Raw genomic sequence first — 24,166 nt, 5'->3', positions numbered from 1 at the left:
ATACTGAGAATTCTCACAAGAGAGTCATTATAGTTGTGACATAGTTCAAGAGAAACAGTCTAGAAGAACAGGACATAGGATAAGGAGTATCTGGGAACCGCAGGTGTTCAGAATGGGCTACAGTTCAACTAACTGATAAGTAGGAGGATAGGAGGATTATTATGTCTCTGGTGCTAACAAACCAATTAAACTGGTATGAGCATCTACTGCGCGTGCTTCAAAGGCTGCCAGAAGTGATGAAGATCGTTGGAGGAAGTAAACGACCCTCAGAGACCACCACCACAATTCTGTACGCATGCAGGGAACTTTCTGGAAAATTATGTCATCCATATGTCGCCTCATGAACACGTATGTATGCCCAGTGGCTATAAAAGGATGGCTTGTGTGGCAATGGGGAGACACATGCTAGGAAGAGTTCTCCCCGTGTCTCCCGGCGCCGCAATGAGGAATACCTGCTTGTCAGCTTGAAAACTTTGTTGGCAAGTTTGTTCCTGGAGTTTTCTCCGAATCAGGTGCAACCCGCAGCCAGAGCAGCCGGGGGCAGCAGTCAGGCTCTGCCCTGCGGCCCGGGTGCCAGCCCTGCCAGGGTGCCTCAGCAAGTCCTGGTCCTGGTCTAGGCTCCCACAAAGGAAGCCATTCTCCTTCCCCAAGAAACATGGGCAGGCGAGCTGGTCTTGCGGGGTCCTGGGGCAAGATGGCTGGTCTAGGGGATGCTGCGGGTCCAGGGAAAATCCCTGGCTCTCAGGCCAGGGAGGGAAGGCAGACAGAGATGTGAAGCAAGGCGAGGAGGACCAGAAAGGTCAACGCATGGGGACAGCCCTGGAGGAGACAGTGGCCAGAGATGGGCTGTTAGCACATGTGCTCAGCTGCATGCAGGGTGCTGCTGATGGCTGAGCTGCTGCTCTGGGGGTCAAGGGAAAGGTGAATGTGTCGAGGCTGCATGCAGGGGATCATGCCCTGATCAGCCTGCAGCCAAGGATTTTAAAGGAAGCAGGAATTTAGGGGTATCTCTGTCCCTGCGTGCTGAGCTGGAGACAGCCCAGCGTGAGGTGTTCGTGTTGGGGGGTGGGTTTTGCACCAAGGGAGAGATGAAAACTTCCTGCTGTTTCTGTTTGAGAACAGGAATGGAATCCCTGTGGAAAACCCACAGACACCGTGCCTGGAAAGCTCATGAGTTGTGGGTGATGAGTCCTGGAGCTGGGATGTGACAGAGGGGCAGCGAAACCTCCTTCATCCTGCTGTGTACCACTGGAAGACCAGGTGAGAAATTCCTCCTCCACGGGTCGTTTGCTGAGGTGTATTTGGCACCCACTGATGTTCCCTGCCACCCCCGCTCCCCCGGTGCTAATACACGGCTCCAGGCTGGCGGGGGGGGGTCAGTTTTTAAAGCACCCACAGTACAAATCATTTCCTTTTGCTAGGACAAGGCTGCCTGGAAAGGCCCTTGGACATGCGGGGAGGGAGGGAGGGAGGGGCAGGTCTTCACCTGAGGCTGTGCAAACAGCCAGCGTCTGTCCTGCACCCTAATTAGTCACAGCGGCATTAATCAGGCTGCTAAACATAATACAGCCACCCCCTGACCTGGCGCTCCGAGTGCGAGGCTGAGCTGCTCTCTGCAGCCAGATGCTCAGAGTTTTACGGTTAACTCCTTGTTTAAGGTAAGCAAGCCCCGTGGGAAAACTCCGGTGTGGGAGGTGCCCGGTACCCGCGGGGGACGGCCGGGACCGAGATAGGGTTAAAACGAAACTTGTGGTTGTTTATTCGAGTGTTTTAAACGGTTTCCGTGTGCCAATGGGCAGCGACACACGGACATATACACGCATACATACACACACGCACATACATATACATATATACGCGCACACACAGCCCCCGCCGGGCCCGGCTCTGATGCCCGGGGGGACCGCGCCCAGGGGCCGCGACCGGGGCGGTGCCGGCGGCAGGCGGCGGGGCGGGCGCATGCGCCGGCCGCGCTCCGGGCCCGCATGACGGCCGAGCTGCAGGCCCCGGGCGGCGGCGGCGCGGTGAGACGGCGGCGGCGGTCGGGGGAGAGCGGGAGGCGGGGAGGGGGCAGCTGGGTGCCCCCGGGTGCGGGTTCCCCCCGTGGGGCTCGGTTCGCGCCCCGTGTTGCAGCGTTTTCATTCGGAACAGCGTCCGGGCGCTCGTCCGGCTCCCCTTGTCTTTGCCTTTGTAGAGACGGACGCGGGTGCTCCGGTTTGGGGAGCGCACCGGCTGCAGCCCGGGGAGCGCGGGGGGCTCGGGCAGTAACCAGCTTTCCCCATCTCCAAACCAGCGCCTTGTGCCACTAACGAGCGGCTGCGCTGACCCCGCGGGGCTCTGCTGAAGCTGTCTCCCGAGGCAGCCGGAGCGGAGGGCTCAGCGCGGCTCGGTGCTCCTCCGCCGTGCCCGCCCTGTTGCCAGCTTACGGCGGTGCCTGCGCTTTGCTGTGGCGGCTTGGACTGCACGGGGAGCGCCCCCGGGAGTGGGAACCGGGCGCCGGCCCCGTCGTTGTGCGTTTGAAAGCGGCTCCCGGTTGCGCGGGGACGATGTCGGGACGACAACACGGGAGCACGTGGTGGTGGAGGGGTTGTTCGGCGGCCGCTGCTTCCGCCCGTGGTGGGAGCTGGTCGGTAAAAGCCTTGGTCAGGAGCGCGGGCATTCTTCCTGCTCCGGGGTTTTAGTCCTTCAAACCCGTTTTCCTGCTGCCATAAAAACTGCAGCTGAGGTGCTGAGGCCGAAGGCTGTGGCTCTGCCAGCTTCTTTCATGCCACCACCCCCCTTTTCCTCCTCCTCCTCCTCTTTGCTTGCAGTTATTTCTGGAACCCCCTTGAGCTGCTGTGGTGCGCTCAGACCCTTCCCTGCTTCTAGCTTCTCATCAAAACAAACTGCTGCTGAGCCCACTGAGTCACCTTCGAGTGGGGAAAAGGGCACAAGCTCTCTGTGCCATCCCTCACTGGCCGAGCGTGCGGTTCTCACCTCCAGTGCCCTCCTTCCTCTTGGTCGTGCACTCCTCTCCTGTTGCTGTAATTTAACACTAATAGCGTTTTGGTCCGTGTTGTTGTTTTTCTGGCAGGTAAGGCTTTGGTTTGGTTTTTCCTTGTGGCTTATATTAATAGTGGCGGCACGCTGGTGTTAATTACCACCTCTGGAGCTTGTTTTAAAGCACCCTGGCACGTAACCTCAAACAGCCACCAGCCAGAGCAGTCAGAGCAACACCATGTGTGTGCCCTGAAAGCTGCTCACTGTTGTGCTCCCAGTGGCTTCTGTGTGCTGCCCCTGGGAACTGGCTGCACGGGATGAGCTCTGCGCTGTTAACACAAACCTTCCTCCTCACAGGCTGAAATAAATTGTGCTGGAAATCATTAGTACATTTGATGGTAGCTTAGAGCACCGGATCTGTAATTAGCTCTTGTGGTTGCAGCACTTTGTGAGTCTGCTTTTGGTGGAGCACAGACTCATGCCCTGTCCTGCCCTGGATCTCGTTCTGCAGCACAATTCCTTAGCCAGGGTTCTTTGCTCCAATGGAAAAACGTGCCCTGCGGCCTTTGGTGGGGTTGGCTGCTCGCTGAGGCAGCAGAATTAGCAACATGATATCAGTGCTTTGCCATTGTGGAGGTATGTATGCCCTGAGCCCTGGCTTCTTGGTGTGGGGTTCCTCACCCTACTGCCTGCTGGGCCTGACGCTTTCCCGCACATTCTGTGCGAGTTGAGCAAAAGCAGGATTCCAGGTGGGAATAACTTTTTGGGGGAGCTCCCTCAGGAAACAGTCGAGGACTTTTCTGTGTGTTGCCCACTTTCTTGCACGCTGTCTCTGGTGGTTGTGTATGAGGTAGTATCTGTCAGCACTATGGGTGGTGGCACAAGAAGTAGGTGCCTGGGCGGAGCCCAGGCTCCAGTGGCATGAAAGCATCCTACATTGTCTGCCAGTGATGAGAGGAAGTAGAAACAGGAATTTATCCATTTAGTTAAGGTTAAACGTGATCTTCAGGAGCTGGGATTCGCTGGCCTGTGCTGACAGCAGGGTCCTGCATAGCCTTTATAAATCAGGCAGACACGATGCAGCCTGGCTGGTTTTCCATCCTCCCCATGGGATACCGCTGTTGCAGCTGAACAGTGGCCACAGAAGGGGACCTATGGCATCGGGGCTGGCTGCTGGAGGGGGTTCCTGTGAGAGGGCTGCATCTGTGGCAAGCCAGGGCTGCGGAGATTTCCTATGTCTGGGAAACAGCGTTTCTGTCATTGTTTATTTAAGCGGTTGAGCTGAAGAGCAGGCTGTTGACCGTGGCTTAGGGCCTGAGTGAGGCTCTCCCTGGCCCTCGAGCGGCTGTGGTGGGGGAAGGAGAAGCGACTGCAGGCTCCTGGGCCCCTCTCCTGACACCTCATTGTCAGTGAGAAATGACATGCACAAATGGCATGTGCAGCCAGACTTAAAATAGCCCCTCGCCAATGCCCTGGCAGCAGGCAGCCTCCTTATATGTCCCGCTGCACATGCTGGGCTCCCCGGGGGGGGCTGCCCCTTCCCATCGCAGGTGCCCAGCATCCCACAGCCTCTCAGGCCTGCTGCCGTCCTCATGGGGTACAGCGGCTCGAGCCTCAGCCTGCAGGTTTAGGGGGAAGATCTGGGTACGATGTTGGTGTAACCGGCAAGCAAGTGTGAGCAGGTTTTTGTGCCAAGCTGTCAGTAAAAGGGAAAGGAAGAAGCAATACTCCGGTGAGCCCTAGTGAGCCTCGCAGGAGCAGCTTGGTGTCTGTCCTGGTCGCCTGTTCACATGCGCTTTCTCTATTTCTTGCATGTAGGACTGCCAGATGCTTTTAGACCAGCTGAAAGAGATCACAGGAATTCAAGACTCCTCTTTCCTTCATGCTGCTCTAAAGGTTGGTGCCTGTTGTCATTGTGCTGTGGAAAGGAGACCTGAGAGTCAGGCAAGTTCGAAGCACAGTGCATGGGTCGGGTGGGCAGCCTGGGACAGCGATTCGGTGTGTGCTAGGTGGAGCAGTGTGCTTCCTGTGAGGGTGGTGGGCAAATCCTCACTGCTTTTCTGCCCCTCGCCTGTGCCTTGTCCAGGTGTAGCAGGGAAGCAGGTGGAGACACCAGGCTGGTTTTGGGGTTCATAGGGTTGTTCACCTGCATCTGCAGCAAAAGCCCCACGCTAAGCAGAGTGCAGTTCATTGTTCTGGCAGTGGACCTTAAAACCTGCTCTGCAGCAGCGTGTGCTGGGCTAAAACTTCATAAACATTTCCTGGGGGTTGTGCAGAGGGCTGTTACCCAGGGATGGAGAACACACACCTTGGACCTGCTGGGTGGTTATTGTCCATGTACACTGCTGTGGGAGCTGTGGACAGCTGCGGGAGCATTGCTAGCTTCGTGGCTGGTGATTGTCTGTCACCAAAACAGTCTTTGCTCCAAAGCAAGGAGAAGTGGGAATCTCAGGTGCTTGGAGAAGCAATGTTTACCTGGAAGGATTCCTCCTCACGCTGCATGCTTTAGGATTTGGAACTTGTGCTCTTAAAGTGATTGCAACTGCATCAGTCTGGAATCATCATCAGAAGGATGTGGCTTGTGCTGATAGTACACAGAGAGGTTTGTTTACCAAAATCCGTAAATATCTCATTAAACAGTAATGTCCAGAAGATGTTAGAATACATCTAAAGCCTGTAGTGCTGCTCTGAAGAAAGCCCTGGCTCAGTAGGAGACTCGGTAAGGTCTTGAAATACACAGAGAGTTTGATTCCTGGGAGTCTCTCCTGGTGGCAGTGTCCTGTCGTGCTTCATGCCTACTGTGACTCTTGTAAGGGGATCTCATTAGGGAAATGAAATTAGTGGAGTCAGCATTGTCTAGTAACATAGCCAAAGTGCTCTCCGACAGAGACATTCTGGCCTTTATTCTTTTGGGATTTTACTCCTGCTTGGCACCAGCAGGTTCCTTGCTCCATACCCAGGAAAAGCACAGTTGGTGGTAGTGTGCATATCTCTACGCCACATGCATTAAATGCCAGGCAAGCATGCGTGAAATAACCCTGCCACTATGGGTTTGTTTTCCCTTATCATCCTGCTAGGCTGCTAATGGAGACCTGATGGAAGCAGTCACCTTCCTGACAGAGGAGAATGCCCAGGAGCCAGCTCAGGATGTGGCTGCTGCAGAGCCGTCCGCTTGGGAAGGGAGCGCAGTGGGCAAGCAGCTCCCACAGAGTGAGTCCTTCACCTCTGCTCGCCCCTGCAGGTTCACGTGGTCCAGCCTGAGCTGGAAGGGGAAGTGTGGGTCCTTCTGCCTCCCCCAGCACATCCCTGGGGGAGAGTGACTTACCAGGGGTTTAGCAGTGACTGTAGGTGGCACATCACAGTTACAAAGCTACCCTCCTTCTAAACAGTTGGTCTTGGCTAGCACAGAAATCCCAGAAAGCTCCTAAAGCAGAGCAAGCGGAATGGAGAAGGGAATCCCTGTCAAGGCATACATTGCCTTCGACAGCATCTGCTGGCAGAGCAGGCACTCTTGAGTGTTTGCTGTCATATCTTGAGGAAACTTAAAGTGTTTGAGCCAGCAATTTGACTACATGAAAAACGTTTCTGTAAACATTATGGGTATTGGCAGAAGCAGCCGTCAGTTTGGTACGTTCAGATGTGAGGCGTGTCACTGTGGACTGAGGTAGCTGAGAATAGTTTCTTTAAGCCTTTTTGCTAATGACACATCTATTAACTGGAGCTTTCCCAAGTGATATCATCACGGGCAGGTTCACAGTGCCAGATGTCTGCTGGGAACCTCGCAGCAGCACCCAGAAGAGCACGGCTGCCCCTTGTGCCATCTAAGGCTTCCACCTCTTCCAAAATGACTCCTTTCCCTTTCTTCTCTTTCCCTATATAACTAGTACATGAAATGGCTCATAGCTGTGCATCCTGACATGAGTGAAGGGAGGCGATTCTCTGTGATCGTGCTGATTTCATTGCAATCCTATGTCACTTGGCAGCACTGTGCCAGGGCATAGCAAATACAAGCAGCAGCTGAGGTGCCTGTTTCAGTATTTCAAGAGGTTTGCAATGCTCCCTCAAGCTCTGAATTTGGCTGTAAGAAAATCTGGCCAGCAGACAGCTGCAAGGTCTGTCCTGTTCTCTTCGTCCAGCCCACTCAGTGGCTTTTTAGGTTCCCTGGCGTGATCCAAGGCGCAAGTATTTGTATTTAAAGCCTGAGCTAGGAAATGCTGCTCGATCAATGGAAAAATCATATTGGTAAAGTGTAACATTTTCTAGAAGTTCCTTTTAAAGAGGAAACTGAACACTGCCTCTGCTTCCAGATGTTACTACTGCACTTACCTCAAACAACAAAGATGACCTCCGTGCAATCGACACGTTCACACCACTGGCATCACCAAAAACTCAGGCTGCAGAGAGGGATGCTCCGGAGAGGTCAGTAGCTCCATGAACTGTATTTGGTTTTCCCGGTATTGTAAGTGGGTTCTTCAGATGTTTACTGCAAAACAAACTAAAATTGCCTACCAGATGTATGCCTTCTGCTTTTAGAAGGTGCTTGGGTTATGGCTGTCCCTGGGTAGAAGTAGAAAGAGCAGGTTTCAAGATGGCCTAGTTGGTTGTACTGGTGTTACAGCAGGTACTGCAGAAACAGCTTGAAATTTCACATGTTGATTCACTTCAGTCAGTACCTCTCCATATCCTTCTTGCTGTGGATCAGATTTGCCTCCAGTAGTGACTGAGGCCACCAGTTCTGTGCGCAGCCAGTTCACAGATGAAAACGTGCCTATGTTGTTATCTGACTGTGGAGTCGTATAAGACATTGCTGCCTGTTGTGCTGGATGTCACCCCACAGCACCCAGCTCTAGTGTCCCACTGGTGGCTAGGGGAGGGTACAACCATCGTTGCAGAGAGCCTATATGAGATGGTGTTTCTTTTGTCACAGGCCACAGGAAGTACATTCTGCTGAAAGCAAAAGCGGCTCCAAAAGGAAACACTGTGAAGTCTGGGGAGAGAACCCCAAGCACAGTGACTGGAGGAGAGTGGGCGACTGGCCTGTTGGGGTGAAAAACATTGGAAACACGTGTTGGTTTAGTGCTGTCATACAGGTAACTGGATGTCCTGGAGTCCAAGTGTTTATCAGTCAGAAATAAACATGCAGCAGCTCTGTGAAGTGGTCATCGTGAGCTCATCGTGGATGAGGGAGCGTGACTGTGCCCAAATGAGACTTCTGGTTTGATTTGATACGATTGTGATTTACCCTGGGCGTGCACAGAAGGAGCCAAAGAGCAGTTAAATGGACTTTGTGTAACTGTAGATACACATATAATCTGTGCATACGTACGCAGGGGTTTTGGTGTGGTGATGTCCAGATGCTTACTGAATGACAAGCTGGACTGGCAAAGGGCACTGATAATTTAATTTTACTTCAGTTATTGTTGGCTCCATAATACACAGTGTATCATATTCCAGTTAATGGAATATGCTGGCATAGATGCTGGAATGCATAAGCAGCAAGGCAGTTTATATTATTAGTGATAACCTAAGCAAGAAGGGACAGCAGTAAGTGGAACTTGGGAGACTGGTCTCTTCTAACCATTTCACATCATCAGATAGACATCAGTCATGTCTCCAGCTTTGAGAGGAATTAAGAAATCTTCAAATGGGCCCGTTTCTCACTGGGACTTGTTCCTGGATGCTTTTCCTAAGCTTGCCTATGGCAAACAGAATACTCTTTCCTAAAATGGTTATATATATATATGTGTGTGTGTGTGTGTATAATGTCCCAGAAATAGCAGGATGAGACTTTGTTCTCTGGTGAGTACAAATGTGCAGTTCCAGTGCGCAGACTGCTCACTTGGTGAATGTTTATTTAGTACCACGCGGCCATCGGAGGGTTAGAAGTTAAGGAAAAAGCTGTTGGGTAAAGAGTGACTCTGGGGCAGGAGTCGAATACTCGCAGACACTAACTGCTCCTTGCCTCTCCTCTCTTTTCAGTCTCTGTTTCAGCTGCCAGATTTTCGGAGGCTGGTCCTTGGGTACAACCCCCCAGAGCTTGAGCTTCAAAGCCGTCACACTCGCACTGTAAGTTTTCATCGAGGGACACTGTAAAGTTCCCCTCTGTTGCAGTATACTGTCCTGCTCTTTCCCTGAGCAGATTTAATTTGGGGCCATCTGAGACCCCTGTGCCTGTGATAATGGCTTCCAAATAGTCAGGTTACATTAAAGATAAATTTGGGAAGTGCTTTTCAAGGACAGAATCACTGTAGAAAAGAAATTGGGTGCTTCTTGTAAAGCTTTCCCTCTAGAGCTTCTAACTGTGGCGCGGGGAGAAATTTGTGCCATACAGCTTCTTTGGTAGCTCCAGACTGCTTGTTTCTTCGCATGCACTGTAGAAGAACTGGTGTTTGAGCCAGGCTGAGGGTCCCTTTACCCCCTATGCCTGCTGAGAGCATCCGTAGCAGAAGGTGCTTAGAAGATGTTTAGAGCAAAATGCACATGGAGAATAACCCTTTGCCTGTTGCATTGTTCTGCCTTGTGGCCGCTGCTGTTTAAGAGACTTTGCTTTATTTGTGTCCCTGTGTGCTCTTCATGCTCCAGAAATCCTCAGATGCAGACAGAATAAATACATAAATTCACCAGCTTCTGCTTTCTGTTATAGCAAATATTGCTTCTGATGCTCTTGTCTCTCAAGGTTTCCTTTTGGTTAATTTTGTGTCTTACATGCATCCTTCTTGCTTCCAAGAAATGCCACTGCATGTCCTTCTGCTTTGTCCTTTTATGTCACCCCTTCCATTGGCTGTTAGCGTACCTCCCGAGGTGTGTGCATGCAGTGTTCTGTAGCACTTTGGTTTAAGATGCTCTCTTGTCAGTTGTGGGAAGGGTTTGGCTTTTCTTCTTGCAATGCAGGAAAAGAGAAACATTGCGTTCATGCTAGAACTTCAGTGTCTGTTTGCCCTAATGCTGGGGACCTGGCGCAAGTTTGTAGACCCTTCTGTAGCACTGGAACTCTTGAGGGATGCGTTCAGATCCACGGAGGAGCAGCAGGTAAAATCACGCTGAAAAGCCTTTTGCATTCTTGAGAGCAGCAGTTGCAGCCACAACAACTCTATTTCACTTCATCCCACTATGGCTTTCAGAGGCCCCTTCCCATGTTTGTCAAGCGACAAGCAGCTGTCCCTGTGCCATTTAGGGGAAATGTACGTGCGTGCTAATTAAACAGGCAGCGTAGCAGCGCGCTGCCAGCGCCAGCTGGGCCGTTGGGGAGCCATCGCTGTAATTCCCTCTGATCTAGTTTTCAGACGAGCAGAGTGTTCATTATGGGTCTAAATCAGCACTTTAGTTGCAGGCTTCCTGCAGCAGGGTGGGCACAGCAGCACCGCTCGGGTCGTGTGCTGGAGGGTGGCGAAACCAGCAGCCGGTGAAGGCACTCACTGGTTGCTGGTACGCTTGACTCTCGACTTGTGTCTCTCTTCTAGCAAGATGTGAGTGAATTTACACACAAACTGCTGGACTGGGTGGAGGACGCATTCCAGCTCACTGTGAATGCCAAGTGAGTTTTCTGTGGTCCTGGGAGGTTGATGCTGAGGAGAAACAGATTTTAAATGGGATGCCTTAATAAATGAGAGGGCTTTACACAGAAATTTGGAGTAAATGAGAGTTCCTTGTTGCCTGAGGATGATGCTCCTTAAGCTCAAAATATGCTCCTGAAGCGTTACATCTGCATTTCCTATATGTAGGACTTTGATCGGTGCCCATATGGCTTGCAGGGTAAATAAGCTTTTTAGGGGAGCTCAACAGAACTGGTGTACGTGGAAGATCTGGGGGTTTGGAACTGCATTTCCAAAGGTAGTGCTGTAACTTGCACCCTGTCTTGCCAGTGCAAACGTTATAATGTGCTTTTGAGCCTGAGAAGATCCCTCTGTATTTTCTGCTTGGATAGAAAACTTTGGGGACTGCAGACAGGTTCCCGGGCCAAGGCTTAGGTTGTCACTGGGGCTTTTCTGCATCCTTCAGCAGTAAATGGATGTGTGCTTTTTCTTTCTGAAACAGGAGCCCCGAGGACAAGTCTGAAAACCCAATGGTACAGCTTTTCTATGGGACTTTCCTGACTGAGGGTGTCCATGAGGGTGAGTTGGGGCTTTGGTAGATTCCCTTTTCAGCTCCTTTGAGTGTTTTAATTGATAGCAGCAGTGATGCAGCATTTTGTTGCACATTCCCTGTGAAACTGCCTAGTTCTGTAAATGGTCTTGATAAAATGGACCATAACATTTACAAAGTCAGTCTTCTGAAGACATTAAATGCTTGCAAGTGCCCATGTTTTGAAAGCAGTTGGTTGTAAGGAGGCTTACCCTGACAGAGGTGTGAGCAGCTACACATAGGTCAGTTCTTGCAAGTAGTGCCTCTGACTGGTGCTGGCAACAAACTCTTTGAGCTAACCAGAGTGTTTTGTTCTCTCAGTTTCACTCATGGGCGTTGTATCCTTCCTGTTATCCAGGCAATGCTTTTTCCAAGATCGAAACCTTTGGTCAGTATCCCCTTCAGGTAAATGGTTATCGAGACTTGAATGAGTGCTTGGAAGGAGCCATGGTGGAGGGAGAGATGCAGGAAGCAACCACATCTCAGTCGGGCAAGTACAGGCAGGAGGTTAGTTCTACCTTTTGTGTTGAGCTTTTGGTTGCCTGCTGCAGAAGATGCAGCACGTATAGCACAGGGGTGTCTCACTATAGTCTAACAACTCTAAAAGGCAATTGTAAATGTTCTCTATGAATGAGTACAAACTGATATGTTTGTATCTCTCGTAAATGTATGAACGCTGAGACACCAAGTCCATGCTTATTTGTAAAGATGTGTTGTCCTGTGTGGCCAATTTGAGGAGGATGTTTTAAATTGAAAAGGTGAACATCTGCTGCTCATGCAAGTGTGATAAAGTCTCTCTCTTTCTATTGAAGCCTACCTGTACCTGAGTAGGGGGAGAACCACTGCCTCCCTCTTTTTGGAGGGTAAAAGTACAGTGCTTAACTCTATGGTATGCCATTTGGAATTTGTATCTTTCTCCCTATTACAGTGTGTGTTTGTTGTTTTTTCTTCTCGTTTCCGCTTTTATCTTCTCTGCTGGTTTTTTTTTTTTTTTCCTCTTTTTTGTTTTTGGTGACTTTCTGGTGTTTCTCTTTTTAATCTTGCAAATCACAAACCAATCATAAAATACTCAGTTGTAGCAAAGTGGAAAGCAAAGGTGTACCATCACATTCAGCATCCTGCATGTGCAATTGCAGCTGAGAAGTTAGCTCAGAGAAAGACTGGGACTTTACATGAAGGCATTTGCAAAGGGGTCTGACAGAGAGGGCAGGGAAAGGTATTTCAGTTCTATGAGAAATCAGGTCTGGGATGGGCAAGCCTTGCCCAGCTCTGGACTCAGTGGACTCAAATCCTGTTTCTGCTTTTCCTAGTTCCTGCCTGAAACTGTTCAGATGCATTTGCAGCCCACAGAGGTGAAACCATGGTAGGCTGGTGCCAAAGGGCTGTAGGCAGCTGGTTGGGCCGATCCTTTTCAATCCAAGTTCCTCCAAATCAAAACTAAGGGAAATTGGACTGATCATGGAGATGTTTTAGTTGTTGTCTGTACAGATAGAAGGAAAAGGCTCCTGCTTTGTCTCTAAGAAATATGACTGGAAACACTGTGCATCTTAATTTCACTTCCTAGGGTGTCGTGGCTAGAGGACTGCGTGATAGGGGACATAGAGAATAAGGTGCATTTTGTCTTTTGAGAACGTAGGTGAGTGTGCTGAAGCTGAGCATCAGTGAGATTAACGAGAACTTGCCTTTCTCCTAGGTAATAGGAGCATAAATCATTCCTGCTCTGGGCTTATGGGCTGCTTCTGGGAAAGCTGTAGTGTGGGGGGCAGATTTATTGTGGCAGGACAGCTGACATGACTCCCGTGCAGGAAAATGAGCTTAGCATGCTCATCCCATGTCCAGGCAGGAGCAGTGCCGGGGTAGTGCAGGCTGAGGCAGGAGAAGGAAACCTCTGGCACAGGGTGCTGGAGGTGTTTGTGAACCCAGCAAGAGAGGAAGTGTAAATCCAGTCAAGAGTTGTTCTTTCAGCCTGGCTCTTCGAAGCAGTGTGTGGATTGCAGAGGAAGTGGGGGTCTCCTCTGACCCTCCTGAATCCAACAGTTTGTAAAGAGCCTGAGAGAGGAAAGGGATCAGGTACTGCCTGAGGACTTCCTTTTGTTCTTTGTTATTGCATGTGACCCACATTGAAAAAGAGTTCTCTTAGCTGACACACAGAGGTTGTGCAGTGTCTGCTAATTTTGTAAAACTCAGGGCTGGACCTGTTAAGAATCCGTCAAGCTGGATGCATCAGGCAATGAAAAGGAACTTTCTGAAAGCTGTTGTGAGGCTTTTTTGTGGTACAGATGTAAAACGGAGACAGGAATTTTAATCTCATAAAATCTGGCTTTCTGACTAATCACTCCGTGAAGAAAATTGTCACTGATTTGGTATTTAAAGGCAGATACGTTTAGGATGAGTCTGAAATCACGGAGGATCTGTCACCTCAAACCGAGTCCCTCTGGGGGCACTTGTGCTTTTGTTCCAGCGCTGGTTTACAAAGCTCCCCCCTGTGCTGACCTTTGAGCTCTCCCGATTCAAGTTCAATCAGTCGCTGGGACACACCGAGAAGATTCACACCAAGCTAGAATTTCCCCAGACCATTTACATGGACAGGTGAGTGGTGTGGAATGTTTAAGACCTTATTGTCATTAAAGACATTAAAAAGGTTGTGCAGGTGAGCAGGGAAGGATTCTAAAACAGTTGCAAAAGACAGTGAATGTTAGGAGTAGACAAATCTGACGTGGCTCTGTACTCCCCTGCTTAGGTACCTCTACTGCAGTAAAGAGCTTATTCAGAAGAAGAGAGAAGAGGTTAAGAGATTGAGTGAGAAACTGGTGATTCTGCAGGAGAAACTGGAGAGGTAAAGAGTCGGCTTTGGTTTTGTACCCCCTGGAAGCCTGCAAATGCTTCCATTTAAAAGAGCTTTCTAATGGAACAAAAACTTAGAGGGGAAGGAGAAACAGAGCGAGCTTGTTCCGAGAAGCATCTGCATTAGTTTTTCTATTAGACAACTTCTCTGGCATTATTGATTGGGGAAGGAAGGAGATCAATAGGAAAGACCTCGATTGCAGACAGGCAAAAGATTTCACATGCCAGGTGCTCTGTGTAAAAGTCCCTTTGTTTGGCTTTAAACCTGCTCACAGTTTGCACTCTTTGAACTGGCAGTGCTGTGAAGTAGTGGCAGGCAGAGGTGCACTGTGTCACAGTGGCCCTGGTGGGGTCTGTGCTCACCAGGGGCTCGGGGGTGCTGTGAAGACACCTCACATTTAAGCCCATGCATAGCATCCTGCAGGGACAGGCTGGGCTGGAGTCGATGGTCTGCGCAGCGCTCAGCTTGGTCCTGTGCTGGGGTCTGTGGCTGAGCCTTGCTGATAGCACAGCAGCGTTCGGCCGCTGCTGAGCACTGCCCCACTGCCTCAAAGCTTGCCAGGTCAGCTGCGGGGAGGGTGAGTCCTCTCCCTCTGCAACACCTGCATATTCCCCTCCTTCCTTCGCTGCTCAAACCATCCCTGTCCTGACCCAGAGGGTTCCCCCTTGTCGCTCTTCCGTTGTCCCCTCAGGTTTAACCACTCCCAATCCTTTGTGCATTTTCCTGTAGGTACCTGAAGTACGGCTCCGGCCCGGCCCGCTTCCCACTGCCCGATATGATCCAGTATGTGCTGGAATTCGTTGCCACAAAGCCAGCTGTGGCTCTTCCTCCTGCTCAGGACTCCCAGACAACACCCCTGCAGTCCCAAACCGAGCCTTGTGTTTCAGACACGCTTTCACAACCAAACGGGTTAGTAAACAGAAGTAAGAACAGTGTGCAGGAGAACACTTTGCCTCTCAGCCCAGCGCTCCTGGTTTGTATCCTGGGAGCCGGTTACTTGTCTGGCTCTGGGAGCATGGGGCTGGGCTGTCTGAAGGCCCACACAAGCTTCGCTCACTGCTTTGCTCCTGACTTTGTTCTGTTTGTGTAAATATAATGCTGCATCTAGTCTGTTCCTTTTCCTGTTCCAAAATTATCACCATATTCCTTGTCTCTGCAGCAATTCTGAGCTAAATGATAACCTCTTTTTGGTTAGCCTACTAATTTTTTTGCTTCATTAACCGGTAAATTACTGCAATATTGGATTATTACAGGCCTGGCCAGCATGGTTGGTTTACACTCTAAATTAAGCTGAGTAAATACATCAGTTTCTTGTAGTAAGGGAAGGGATTTTTAGAACTGCTCATTGTGGAATCTGTGCTTGCAGAGTTCTGGCTTTTATTTGTCCACTGCTCTTGGATTTTGCTTCATAGCACACTGGAAAGGAGGGACAGTAGGACAGAAGATGGAGCTTTCTCTTCGCCTCAGCAAGACTCAAGTGCTCCACTCCAGCCTTCTGCTGCAGCCCCAGCAACGTCTGAGCACCCAGCTCCTCATGTGGTTTCCGAGGAGGAGCTGAATCTGGTTCGGACCTGTCTGGAGCGATGGAGAAATGAGGTCGAGCAAGACATGCAAGGTTGGCCTCAAACATACTTGTGATCTTTGTTGAGCGCCAGCCTGACTTCCCCTCTGTTGCTCCAGCCAGATACACCCTGAACTAGGAATAACCTTGTACACGCTTCAGCTCTGCTGTCAGGTGTCTTTCATAGTTACTGCAGGGTTCAAACTTTGAGGTGGCAGGGGCTGGAACAGGCTGATGAGCAGTCATGAATTCTGATGTATTTCTCTCACTTGTGATGTTCTTGGCAGATCTGAAGAGATCTATTGCCAGAATCAACCTGTCCATTGAGCAAATATACTGTGACCCCCTCCTCCAGCAGGTAGGAGATGCAGCTGCGTTGGGGAAGTGCTAAAGTGATGTTACTGTTACTGGTTTTTGTTAGTAGCTGTCAGCTGGAATTGTCCACTTTGTTGTATTTCAAAATCCCAGGGGTGAAGCAGAGAAAGGATTCTGTATGAAAATCCTGTTGCTTTTCCCTGCACAAGTCAGTTCTCACTCTGTAGGAAAGTTTACCAAATGAATCAAGTGTCTTGCACCAGGTTACAGCTATGAATTTACTTGTAAATTTTGCACAGAGGTCGGAGAAAATCCTTTACTGAGCGTCCCCCTGAGCACTGTCCATGTGCACTTGCAGGTTCCCTATCGCTTGCATGCGGTCCTGGTACACGAAGGACAAGCGAATGCTGGTCACTACTGGGCCTTCATCTACGACCAGCCTCGGAAAAGCTGGCTCAAATACAACGACATCTCCGTGACAGAATCCTCATGGGAAGAGGTGGAGAGAGATTCATTTGGGGGTTTGAGGAATGCCAGTGCCTACTGCCTGATGTACATCAGTGACAAGGTGTCCCGCTCTGTGGCAGGTACTGGTGCCAGAGCTGCTGGTTAGTCCCACGTTGGTTATCACCGTGTCTCTGTAGCTAGTGTGCCCATTACGTTCCTTAGCTTCTCTTTGGCACAGTTGTCCTTTGACAGCGCAAAAAACTTCGCCCCAGATAGAAGTGGAATAATTTGCTCCACGCTCGATTCCTTTCTAAATCCTTGGTAGGGTTGAAAAGTGAGGAATGAGCTCCACTGGTGAGAGCAGGTATAGTGCATTGTTAACATGTACAAACATTCAGGCTCTCCCCTTTTGCCACTTTCAATATGCCTCTAGTGCCGATGGTTTTCACTTTGACTCTCCTTGCACTTTATATGAGAGTGCTGCTTTTATGAGGGCATGTGAAACGCCTCCAGCTTTCTTTCTCCTGTTTTTATCACTTTCTGACTCGTTGGCTTGGTTTTTAGTGATCCCATTACATTGAACCTAAGGGGGCTTGGTTTTTATGCAGCCTTTCCTGCTGCATGAGGTTTTGGTGGCAGTGGCGTAGACTTGTAAGTATGTGTGCAGTGCCAATGTATAAATAGTTATGTGGAGAAATTACTGTGCACGTGGCACTATACATGGCAAACAGCTGTGGAAGAACCCAATAATTTCACGCGTGGTTCATTTTGATGTATTAAAGAGAAGAAACAATGGAGAACTGTCATCCTGTTCATCACTAAATGCGGCTGATGAGGATCTGGAGGTCGTTCTTTGTTTGGTGCCTGTGACAGTTCTGTTGCTGAAATGAATCCATGGTTTGGTTTGGGGTTGTTTTTTTTTTTTTCCTCCTATTTAGTGCAATTTTGTTGGGTTTTGAAGATGCTTTTGCAATGGCTGCATAAGAAATCTCCAGTGTAGAGGACTGCCGTTTGCTTTTGGTACGTTCTAGGGCTTGTCTCAAGCTGATGATACTGGGGTTCTGTGCTATTTTAAAACCAATACTGAAGTAAATCTAAAAGGTGTTGAAAAACACCAGGGCAGCATTCATGCCATGGAACCCTCACACTTCCCCACCTTTATCTGCTGTGTAGGGTCCTAGGTACAATATCTCCATCTGGGTTGTGAATTTTCCAGCTATTGGCAGTTGAAATACCATTCTCTGTGCAATTGTAGCCCTTGAGTAAGGACGCATTTCTGACCAACTGCATCAGCAAGTGCTGCTTCTGGACTCCCTATGGTAAATGCTGTCCGGTGGTAGAACAAACTGGGTTTTGTTGCAGGTAGCTCTGGAGATTTGTCTTTATTTTTGCACTTGTTTTTAATGAAACATCCTAAGTTACAAAGCTAGGATAAAGTTGGGTTTTCCCCATTTGTGCCTCACCCGGTTTGAGTGCAGTGTACTCGGTGCCTCGTGGTGGAGCCCTGCTGCTGTTCCTTTACATGCCAGCCTTGTTTCTTCCAGATGCCCCCGAGGCTGGGCAGTTTCAGAAGGAAGTTGAAGACTTGCCCCTGGACCTGAGGCGCTTCATCCAGGAGGACAACTGGCGGTTCGAGCACGAGGCCGAGGAGTGGGAGGAGGAGCAGTCCTGCAAGATTCCCCAGAGGGAGCCTTCGCCCACTTCTGGCTCGCAGGACCTCTCCTCGGAATCAGGCCCCGGTAACGCCACGGCTGTTTTCTGTTCATTTAACGGCCATGGGCTGCTCTCAGTTCACTGCCAGACTCGTTTATTTCGTACAATACCAAGTGGAAACGCTTCAAGTGCCGCCCTCTGGAGAGGGAGGGCATTACTTGGCCATCCCTGCTGGCACGTGCCAGACCCACAGCAAAGAGGCACGCACGAGCCTTCACCTTGGGGGTGAATGCAGCAGCCGCTCCATCCTGTGCAGAGGCTGGGGGGTGGTGGTGATGCTGCCGGTTGCGCTTGCTGACGGCCCTGCTCTGCCGCACAGATCAGCCCTCGGCCTGCGCCCGCTCCCTCTCCTCCGAGCACGCCCGCATCGCGCAGGAGCAGACGGCCAAGGCCATCGCCAACAGCGCCGACACCTACGACAGGAGCGGCGCCGAGGCCGCGCTCTGCGAGGTAGGACCCGAACCTGGCCTGGGGCGTGCCCCGCTCTTCTCTTGTGTTGCTCTCCTCGCCTTCTCCGTGTCTGTGCGATGCTGTAGCCGTGCCGCCTTCGCTCGGTGCCCTTCTGCTTTCCTGTGCTTTGCTTTACTGCCTCTTACTCTTTTTCTTCTTTTTTCTTGGCCACAGCCCAAGGAGGTAGAGCCAGTGAAGGCCCAGGCGGGAGAAACAGCCCCTACGGGTCAGGCAGAACAACCCCAGGACGCTAACGAAGCAGAGCCTGCTGCCCACAGTAGCTCACAGGTCTCTGAGGTGGAAATCCCCAGTGTGGGGAAGATTCCCGTTAGATCCGATGCAGACGGATATAATGAGGAGGTACAGATCCCAATGCAGGGGTCGGTTGCTGCTGGTCATTAACCTCTGGCTTTGTAGCTAGCTAGCTTTGAGCTTTGTTAAGGCTGGGGGCAATAGCAGTGGAAACACTGCTGCTTGCAAAGTGCCTGTTCCCACCGTGAGAATGGACACTGCCAGACCAAATCCTTGACTAATTTTGTGTCTAAATGGCTCCAGAAAATCAGCCCTGTAAAAGCACCCAGTCCTTAGAGCTGCACCTTGCTCCTGTGGGTCGTCATTCTGGCACAGCTATGTCCAAATTGGACCTAGCTGTATTAGTCTATTTACAGGCCTCCCCACTGCCTCCAGTTTCATTTTCGTGCCTATCTCAAAGACATTGACCGCTGACAGCATGACTTAGAGCACCCAGCTGCTGAGGTTTTGAATCTGCCTGTTTAACCGCGCTCGTACGCACCCGAGCAGCACTGTGGAAGTTCAGTCTTTTCCACAAGTGACTGTTACTCCTTGAGCACATTTAATACATGCTTGTGTGGAGCTGCTCCCCCACAGGCACTGCTCCCTCCTTTGCATGCCTGAAGAAGATTGACCTTGCCCAGAGGCACATGGCAAGTGAGCTTTATGTTCTCACTTGTTGAGTTTACAAACTCAAGGTGTGGAGTGAGCAGCCTTTAGACCTTTAAGCACTTAAAGCGCCCTCCTGCATGTAAAGTGCATGTGATTGATGGAGTAAGTAGTACACCAGGAAATGGCAGCTCTGGCTTTATTCTGCCTGTATTTGTACAATTTCCTTTAAACCTTCTCTCGTGGAAGTTTCTCTGTTCTTCACCATGCCTTCTCTTCTTTCCCTGTCTGTTACGGTGTTCCCTCTTCCTGTTTGTTTCCCTGCTTTCCTGGTAGGTGATGCTGAGTCCAGCCATGCAAGGTGTCATCCTGGCTATTGCAAAAGCCCGCCAGACCTTTGATCGGGATGGGTCTGAAGCAGGGCTTGTTAAGGTATCTGATTTGCTTGCTAAATCCACTCTCATGGATACCCATGTTCACAGAAGGAAGGATCTATGCTGCATTGACGTGTCAGGAGTGGGGAGGGAATGGTTTGTGGAGTTTTCCTTCTAGCTAACAGCCTCTTTGTCCTGCATGGTGGTTTCTGCTCTCATTGTGGTGACAGATCCACGGGTTCTAAACAGTCTTTAGACCATGTAAGAAAGAGCCTGCTCCCCCAGGGGAAACCACCTCCTGCCTTTCTCTTTTCACTTTCTGCTATTTCTCCTGCTTATTCTTTTAGCATCAGCAGTTCCCTCGGTCTGGGTACCACAAAGTAGCCTTTCTTTGGGTGCCTTTCAGAACCTGTTGTCTAGGCAGGAAACAAACTAGCACTCGTGAAGTTTTGTTGGTCCTGAGCATGCTTTCTGTGACCTCTCTTGTAAAACATGTCCTTGAGGAACGTCTGCGTTGAGCAGAGGGGTCAGAAGGAGTGAGTGCTGCTGCATGTTGAAGCTGGGGTTAGATTTTACGGGCAGGTAGATTGAGCTAAGTGTGCCACATGGGAGAAGCAACCAGTGCTGTTAATCTGCAGGAACATAAATCACAAGGTAGTCTTGCACCTCGCTACAGAAACAAGCGTGTTACAGTTGATTTGAACAAGACGAGCACTTGCAGGAGGGCTGCCAGAGCTGCCTGGGGCACCTGTACCTGTGTTAGCCCTTGTGCTTTGTTGGCAGGCGTTCCACGAGGAGTATTCCCGACTCTACTTGCTTTCCAAGGAGACGCCGACCCCTCAGAACGACGCCCGGTTGCAGCACGTGCTCATTTACCTCCTGCAAAACAATGCTCCGCAGCAGGTCGTGGAACGGACCCTCCTGGAGCAGTTTGCAGACAAAAACCTCAGCTATGACGAAAGGTTTGTGCCCCGATCCCGAGGTGAGGCTTTTCCTGGGGCCTCACTCTTCTGATCCTGGTCTCCTCTCCGCTTACACGGAGCAGGTCCATTAACATCATGAAGGTAGCGCGAGCAAAGCTGAGAGAAATCGGTCCTGAGGATGTCAATATGGAGGAGTACAAGGTAAGGGACCCCAGTGCTGCCCCTGATCCCTCAGCTGTGACAACTGGCACTGCCCAGGTGAGGAGCAGTCGCTGGCACTGCTGTTGGCACATCCGTGGGGTCGGCGGCAGGGAGCTGAGCGGGAGACAGGGCACACAGGACACCTCCTTGGCTGGGAGGAATGTCTGTGCTGTTCACTGCGCTGATTTATGTGTCGCTTACGAGAGGTGCCTGAGCCCTTCAGAGCGCAGGATGTGACGTGCTTTGGCGCCTGGAAGAAACGTGAGGTGCGTGTTGTGGGTGACTCTGACGCTCTGCTTCCTCGCAGAGATGGCACGAAGACTACAGCCTCTTCCGCAAGGTGTCCATTTACCTGCTGACAGGGCTGGAGCTGTACCAGAACAAGAAGTAAGTCCCTTCAGCTGTGCACTCGGATGAGGTAAGCTGTGGCCTGACAGTAAAGGCCACTTGGACAGACTTCATCTTCTTGACCTGCGGTGGCCTCTCTGTCTTCAGTCATGTATTTTTGGCCAGCAGGCTTTCTTGTAGCTTGCTGATAGCCCTTTCTGGAATCCATAGTCAGCCTTGCTTAGCACTTGAGATATTTAGCAGGTTCTTAGAGCTTCCCTGAATTTATCCACTGTGAAGAATTCCCGGAGGTGGGTTTGCAGGAACAAGTGCCCCCTTTGGACTCCTGTATTAAAACTAAACTTGAATTGGGCATTTTACTTTGTGTAAACACATGCTTTGGAGTACTCTAGGCACTTAAGAACCTTTAAAAGGCGTTGGTTTCCTCCTCACTGTTTCAGAACCTGTATTTTACATGAACACAATGCAGTGTGGGGCAGGACAGTGCCAGTTTGTGAAGGATTTGTAGTTGGGAAATGGTTTTTTCCAATGCAGAAAATAAACTGGCTTTCAGAAGTTCTTTGTGGATGGAGGCAGAATCAAGTCCTGAGGGGGTTAGAAGTGAGGAGATACCAAATTCAGGTGGGCAGGTTGCCAAGAGGCGGGCTGAGAGCTTCCCTGACCTGACCCGATCCCTGTCAGCTGTGCTGTTTTCTCACCGGGGGGGGGGTAGAGGCTACAAATGTGCGCAGGAACTGAGCACGCTGCTGCTGCTGCTGCACGCAGAGGGCAAATGTCCTGGAGCAGTCCTGAAAGCATCAGCGCTGGTGGCCGTGCTCGGGGCACATCGTACTCCAACTTGGCTTTAAGGGGATGTTCCTGAGGCGCTCATTGGCACCCTGGGCAAAAAGGGACATTAATTCCTGGGTGGAGGGCATCTGTCCGTTTAGTCTTTGGCAGTGAAATGGAGCTCTTCCTGTTGGGCCTGGTGGTAGTTACCATCCAGGCCAAGAGGAAGGTGTTTCCTGAGGTGACACTCTCCCCTCCTAGGTACCAGGAGTCACTCACCTACCTGGTGTACGCCTACCAGAGCAACACCAAGCTGCTGCAGAAGGGCACCAAGAGAGGAGTGAGCGAATCCCTGATTGCCTTGTACAGAAGGAATTGTCTCCTGGTCAGTATGCTCCTTCCTGGAGAGGCAGGGAGGGAGCAGCCCGTGCTACAGTTTGCTTCCCGGCTGCTCTTGGGCATTGCCCAGGGAGTGGGACCCCTTTTCGGGGTGTTCCCTTTTAGGAACACACATAATGAACACGCCACGTGTTTGGGGAAGGTTCGGGTGCTGCTGAGCGTGCTCTTGGCTGTTAACTCGGTGCTTGTGTTAACTTAGTGGTCACGTTGGTTTCTGTCCATTCCCATCCCTCTCCCCTAGTATTTATTTCTGACAGCCTGCTCTCTCTGAGCAGATGATGATTTCCTGTTCCTCGGGGGGCTAAACAAGAGCATCAAAATGAGGACTGCTTTTAGTTCACGCTCGTAGTTGCCAAGACCCCAGTTTGCTTTCTGTGGTGTGAACCTGGCACTGGTTCTGTCAGTCTCTGCGTGGTCCCCGAGCTGTGACCCTTCCTGACAGCATGCTGGTGACGTGTGCTTTGTGCTTGCTTGTCACAGCTCTGTCCCCTGATTCTCCCTCCTCCCCTAGAAGCTGAATGAAGTGGCAGCATCTATGTTCGTAAGCTGTGAAGAAGCTCGTGTGACAGAGGGCATTAGCATCCTGAACGAGCTGATCATCCCCTGCATGCACCTCATGAACAACTTCGAGATCTCCAGGGAGGACATGGATGCCATCGAGGTCATGAGAAACCGTTGGTGCTCCTATTTGGGTTGCGAAGACATGGACGGTAGGGCATGGTGCTGGCCTTGCCTTTGCTGTGGCTCTATGGGCAGGGCAGTGTCTAGGCCTGAACTCCTCTTCAGGAGAGAGCAAGGGAATTTAGCAGGGGCCAGGAGCACAGCCAGAGCTGCAGAATCCTGGGTGGGGGAGCAGATCCAGGGGTCTTTGTGTGGTGGTTTAGAGCTGGCTTTACTGGGAAAGCCGATGCTGCGCCCCAGAGAACCCGGGGTGCCCCTGCTCTGTGCGCCCTGGGCAAGGCTGGGGACTGACACTGCTCACCCCTGCCCTCGGGAGCCAGAAGCTGATTCTGTAACACCCATCATGGCTTTATAGCCCACAGCCCCAGAGCCGTCTGGGGTCTTGTGGTGCCACTGAGTGCCTCCTCCTCTCCCCTCGACAGCGAAGCTGCAGATGAGGCTGGGTGAGGTCCTGCCCCGGCTCCTCGACTGCCCCAGCGAGGTCGTCGTCCTGAAGGAGCCGCCGAAGATCCGCCCCAACTCCCCCTATGACCTCTGCAGCCGCTTTGCAGCCGTCATGGAGTCCATCCACGGCGCCTCGGCCGTCGCGGTGCAGTAGCCCGTGGCTGCGCGCCACTCGTCGTCCGCCAGCAGCGCTTGAGAGGGAGCGGGGAGGGAAGGGGCGGCTCGCGCTCAGAGCTCTGCTGCTCGTACGTAGGTGGCAGTGACACAGGCAGGATTGCACTTCAGAGACAAAACCTCACCACATAAAGCGGGGTTCTGCTTCCACAGCTTCCTGGGCACGGATCCTGAGGCCTGTGACAGCCGCAGAGCAAGGGTCTTCTCCTCTGGTGAGCGGCCACGAGCTGCTGTTGGCCTGTCAGCCACCTTCACATCATCCTGAGGGATGGTCCTGCCAAGCTCCTGCTAGCAGGAGTCGGGGCTGTGTCATCAGGAAGCAGGGATGGAGGGTGGCTCCCGCTCTGTCCTATGGGCAGCTGAGTATTCTGGTCAAGCAAAGCAGGTTTGGGGCTTTTGTGTTTTGCCTGGCAGGAGCGGATACACAGGAGTCTTCCTCTTCACTGAGAAAGCAGTGAGAGGAAGGAGGTTCTCTTCTGCCTGGCTAAGGGAGATCCAAAGGACATCCCCCTCTCAAACGTCC

The 24,166-nt window shown here is 51.2% G+C and overlaps 2 protein-coding genes across 6 annotated transcripts in view; both read left to right on the top strand.

Moving 5' to 3' along the window:
• The window catches only part of UBE4A (ubiquitination factor E4A), a 130,506-nt gene that overhangs the window by 88,377 nt on the left and 17,963 nt on the right, over nt 1-24,166 (top strand). The window lies entirely within an intron of this gene.
• Nucleotides 1,944-23,653, top strand: USP28 (ubiquitin specific peptidase 28). Of its 5 annotated transcripts, none has more exons than XM_057428258.1 (26): nt 1,944-2,024; nt 4,798-4,875; nt 6,057-6,189; nt 7,287-7,398; nt 7,907-8,069; nt 8,959-9,045; nt 9,871-10,008; nt 10,440-10,513; nt 11,014-11,090; nt 11,459-11,607; nt 13,562-13,689; nt 13,841-13,936; nt 14,675-14,854; nt 15,358-15,560; nt 15,794-15,864; nt 16,180-16,408; nt 17,813-18,007; nt 18,301-18,431; nt 18,606-18,791; nt 19,668-19,763; nt 20,489-20,667; nt 20,751-20,829; nt 21,137-21,216; nt 22,207-22,330; nt 22,856-23,054; nt 23,448-23,653. In XM_057428258.1, the coding sequence occupies exons 1-26, from the start codon at nt 1,986-1,988 to the stop codon at nt 23,621-23,623; spliced, it is 3,402 nt and encodes a 1,133-aa protein (XP_057284241.1). In that variant the 5' UTR covers nt 1,944-1,985; the 3' UTR covers nt 23,624-23,653. The 5 variants fall into 5 exon arrangements, with proteins under 5 accessions (XP_057284241.1, XP_057284243.1, XP_057284244.1 ...); XM_057428259.1 differs by lacking the exon at nt 1,944-2,024 and adding an exon at nt 4,628-4,711; XM_057428260.1 differs by lacking the exon at nt 19,668-19,763.

Source organism: Pezoporus wallicus, unplaced genomic scaffold (genome assembly GCF_028554395.1).
Source record: "Pezoporus wallicus isolate ANWC-B61680 ecotype Strahan unplaced genomic scaffold, APGP_CSIRO_Pwel_v1 contig_7819, whole genome shotgun sequence".
Classification (NCBI taxonomy): Eukaryota; Metazoa; Chordata; class Aves; order Psittaciformes; family Psittacidae; genus Pezoporus; species Pezoporus wallicus.
Note: the sequence above shows the minus strand (reverse complement) of the source record. Positions and strands in the feature narration are given on the sequence as shown.

Bases quoted from the DNA above. Each gene is read 5' to 3' on its own strand.
- USP28 (XM_057428258.1), top strand. From the start codon at position 1,986: ATGACGGCCGAGCTGCAGGCCCCGGGCGGCGGCGGCGCG. The intron at 13,937-14,674 runs GTAAAGAGTCGG...ATTTTCCTGTAG, and splicing joins CTGCAGGAGAAACTGGAGAG to GTACCTGAAGTACGGCTCCG. The intron at 18,432-18,605 runs GTAGGACCCGAA...TCTTGGCCACAG, and splicing joins CCGAGGCCGCGCTCTGCGAG to CCCAAGGAGGTAGAGCCAGT.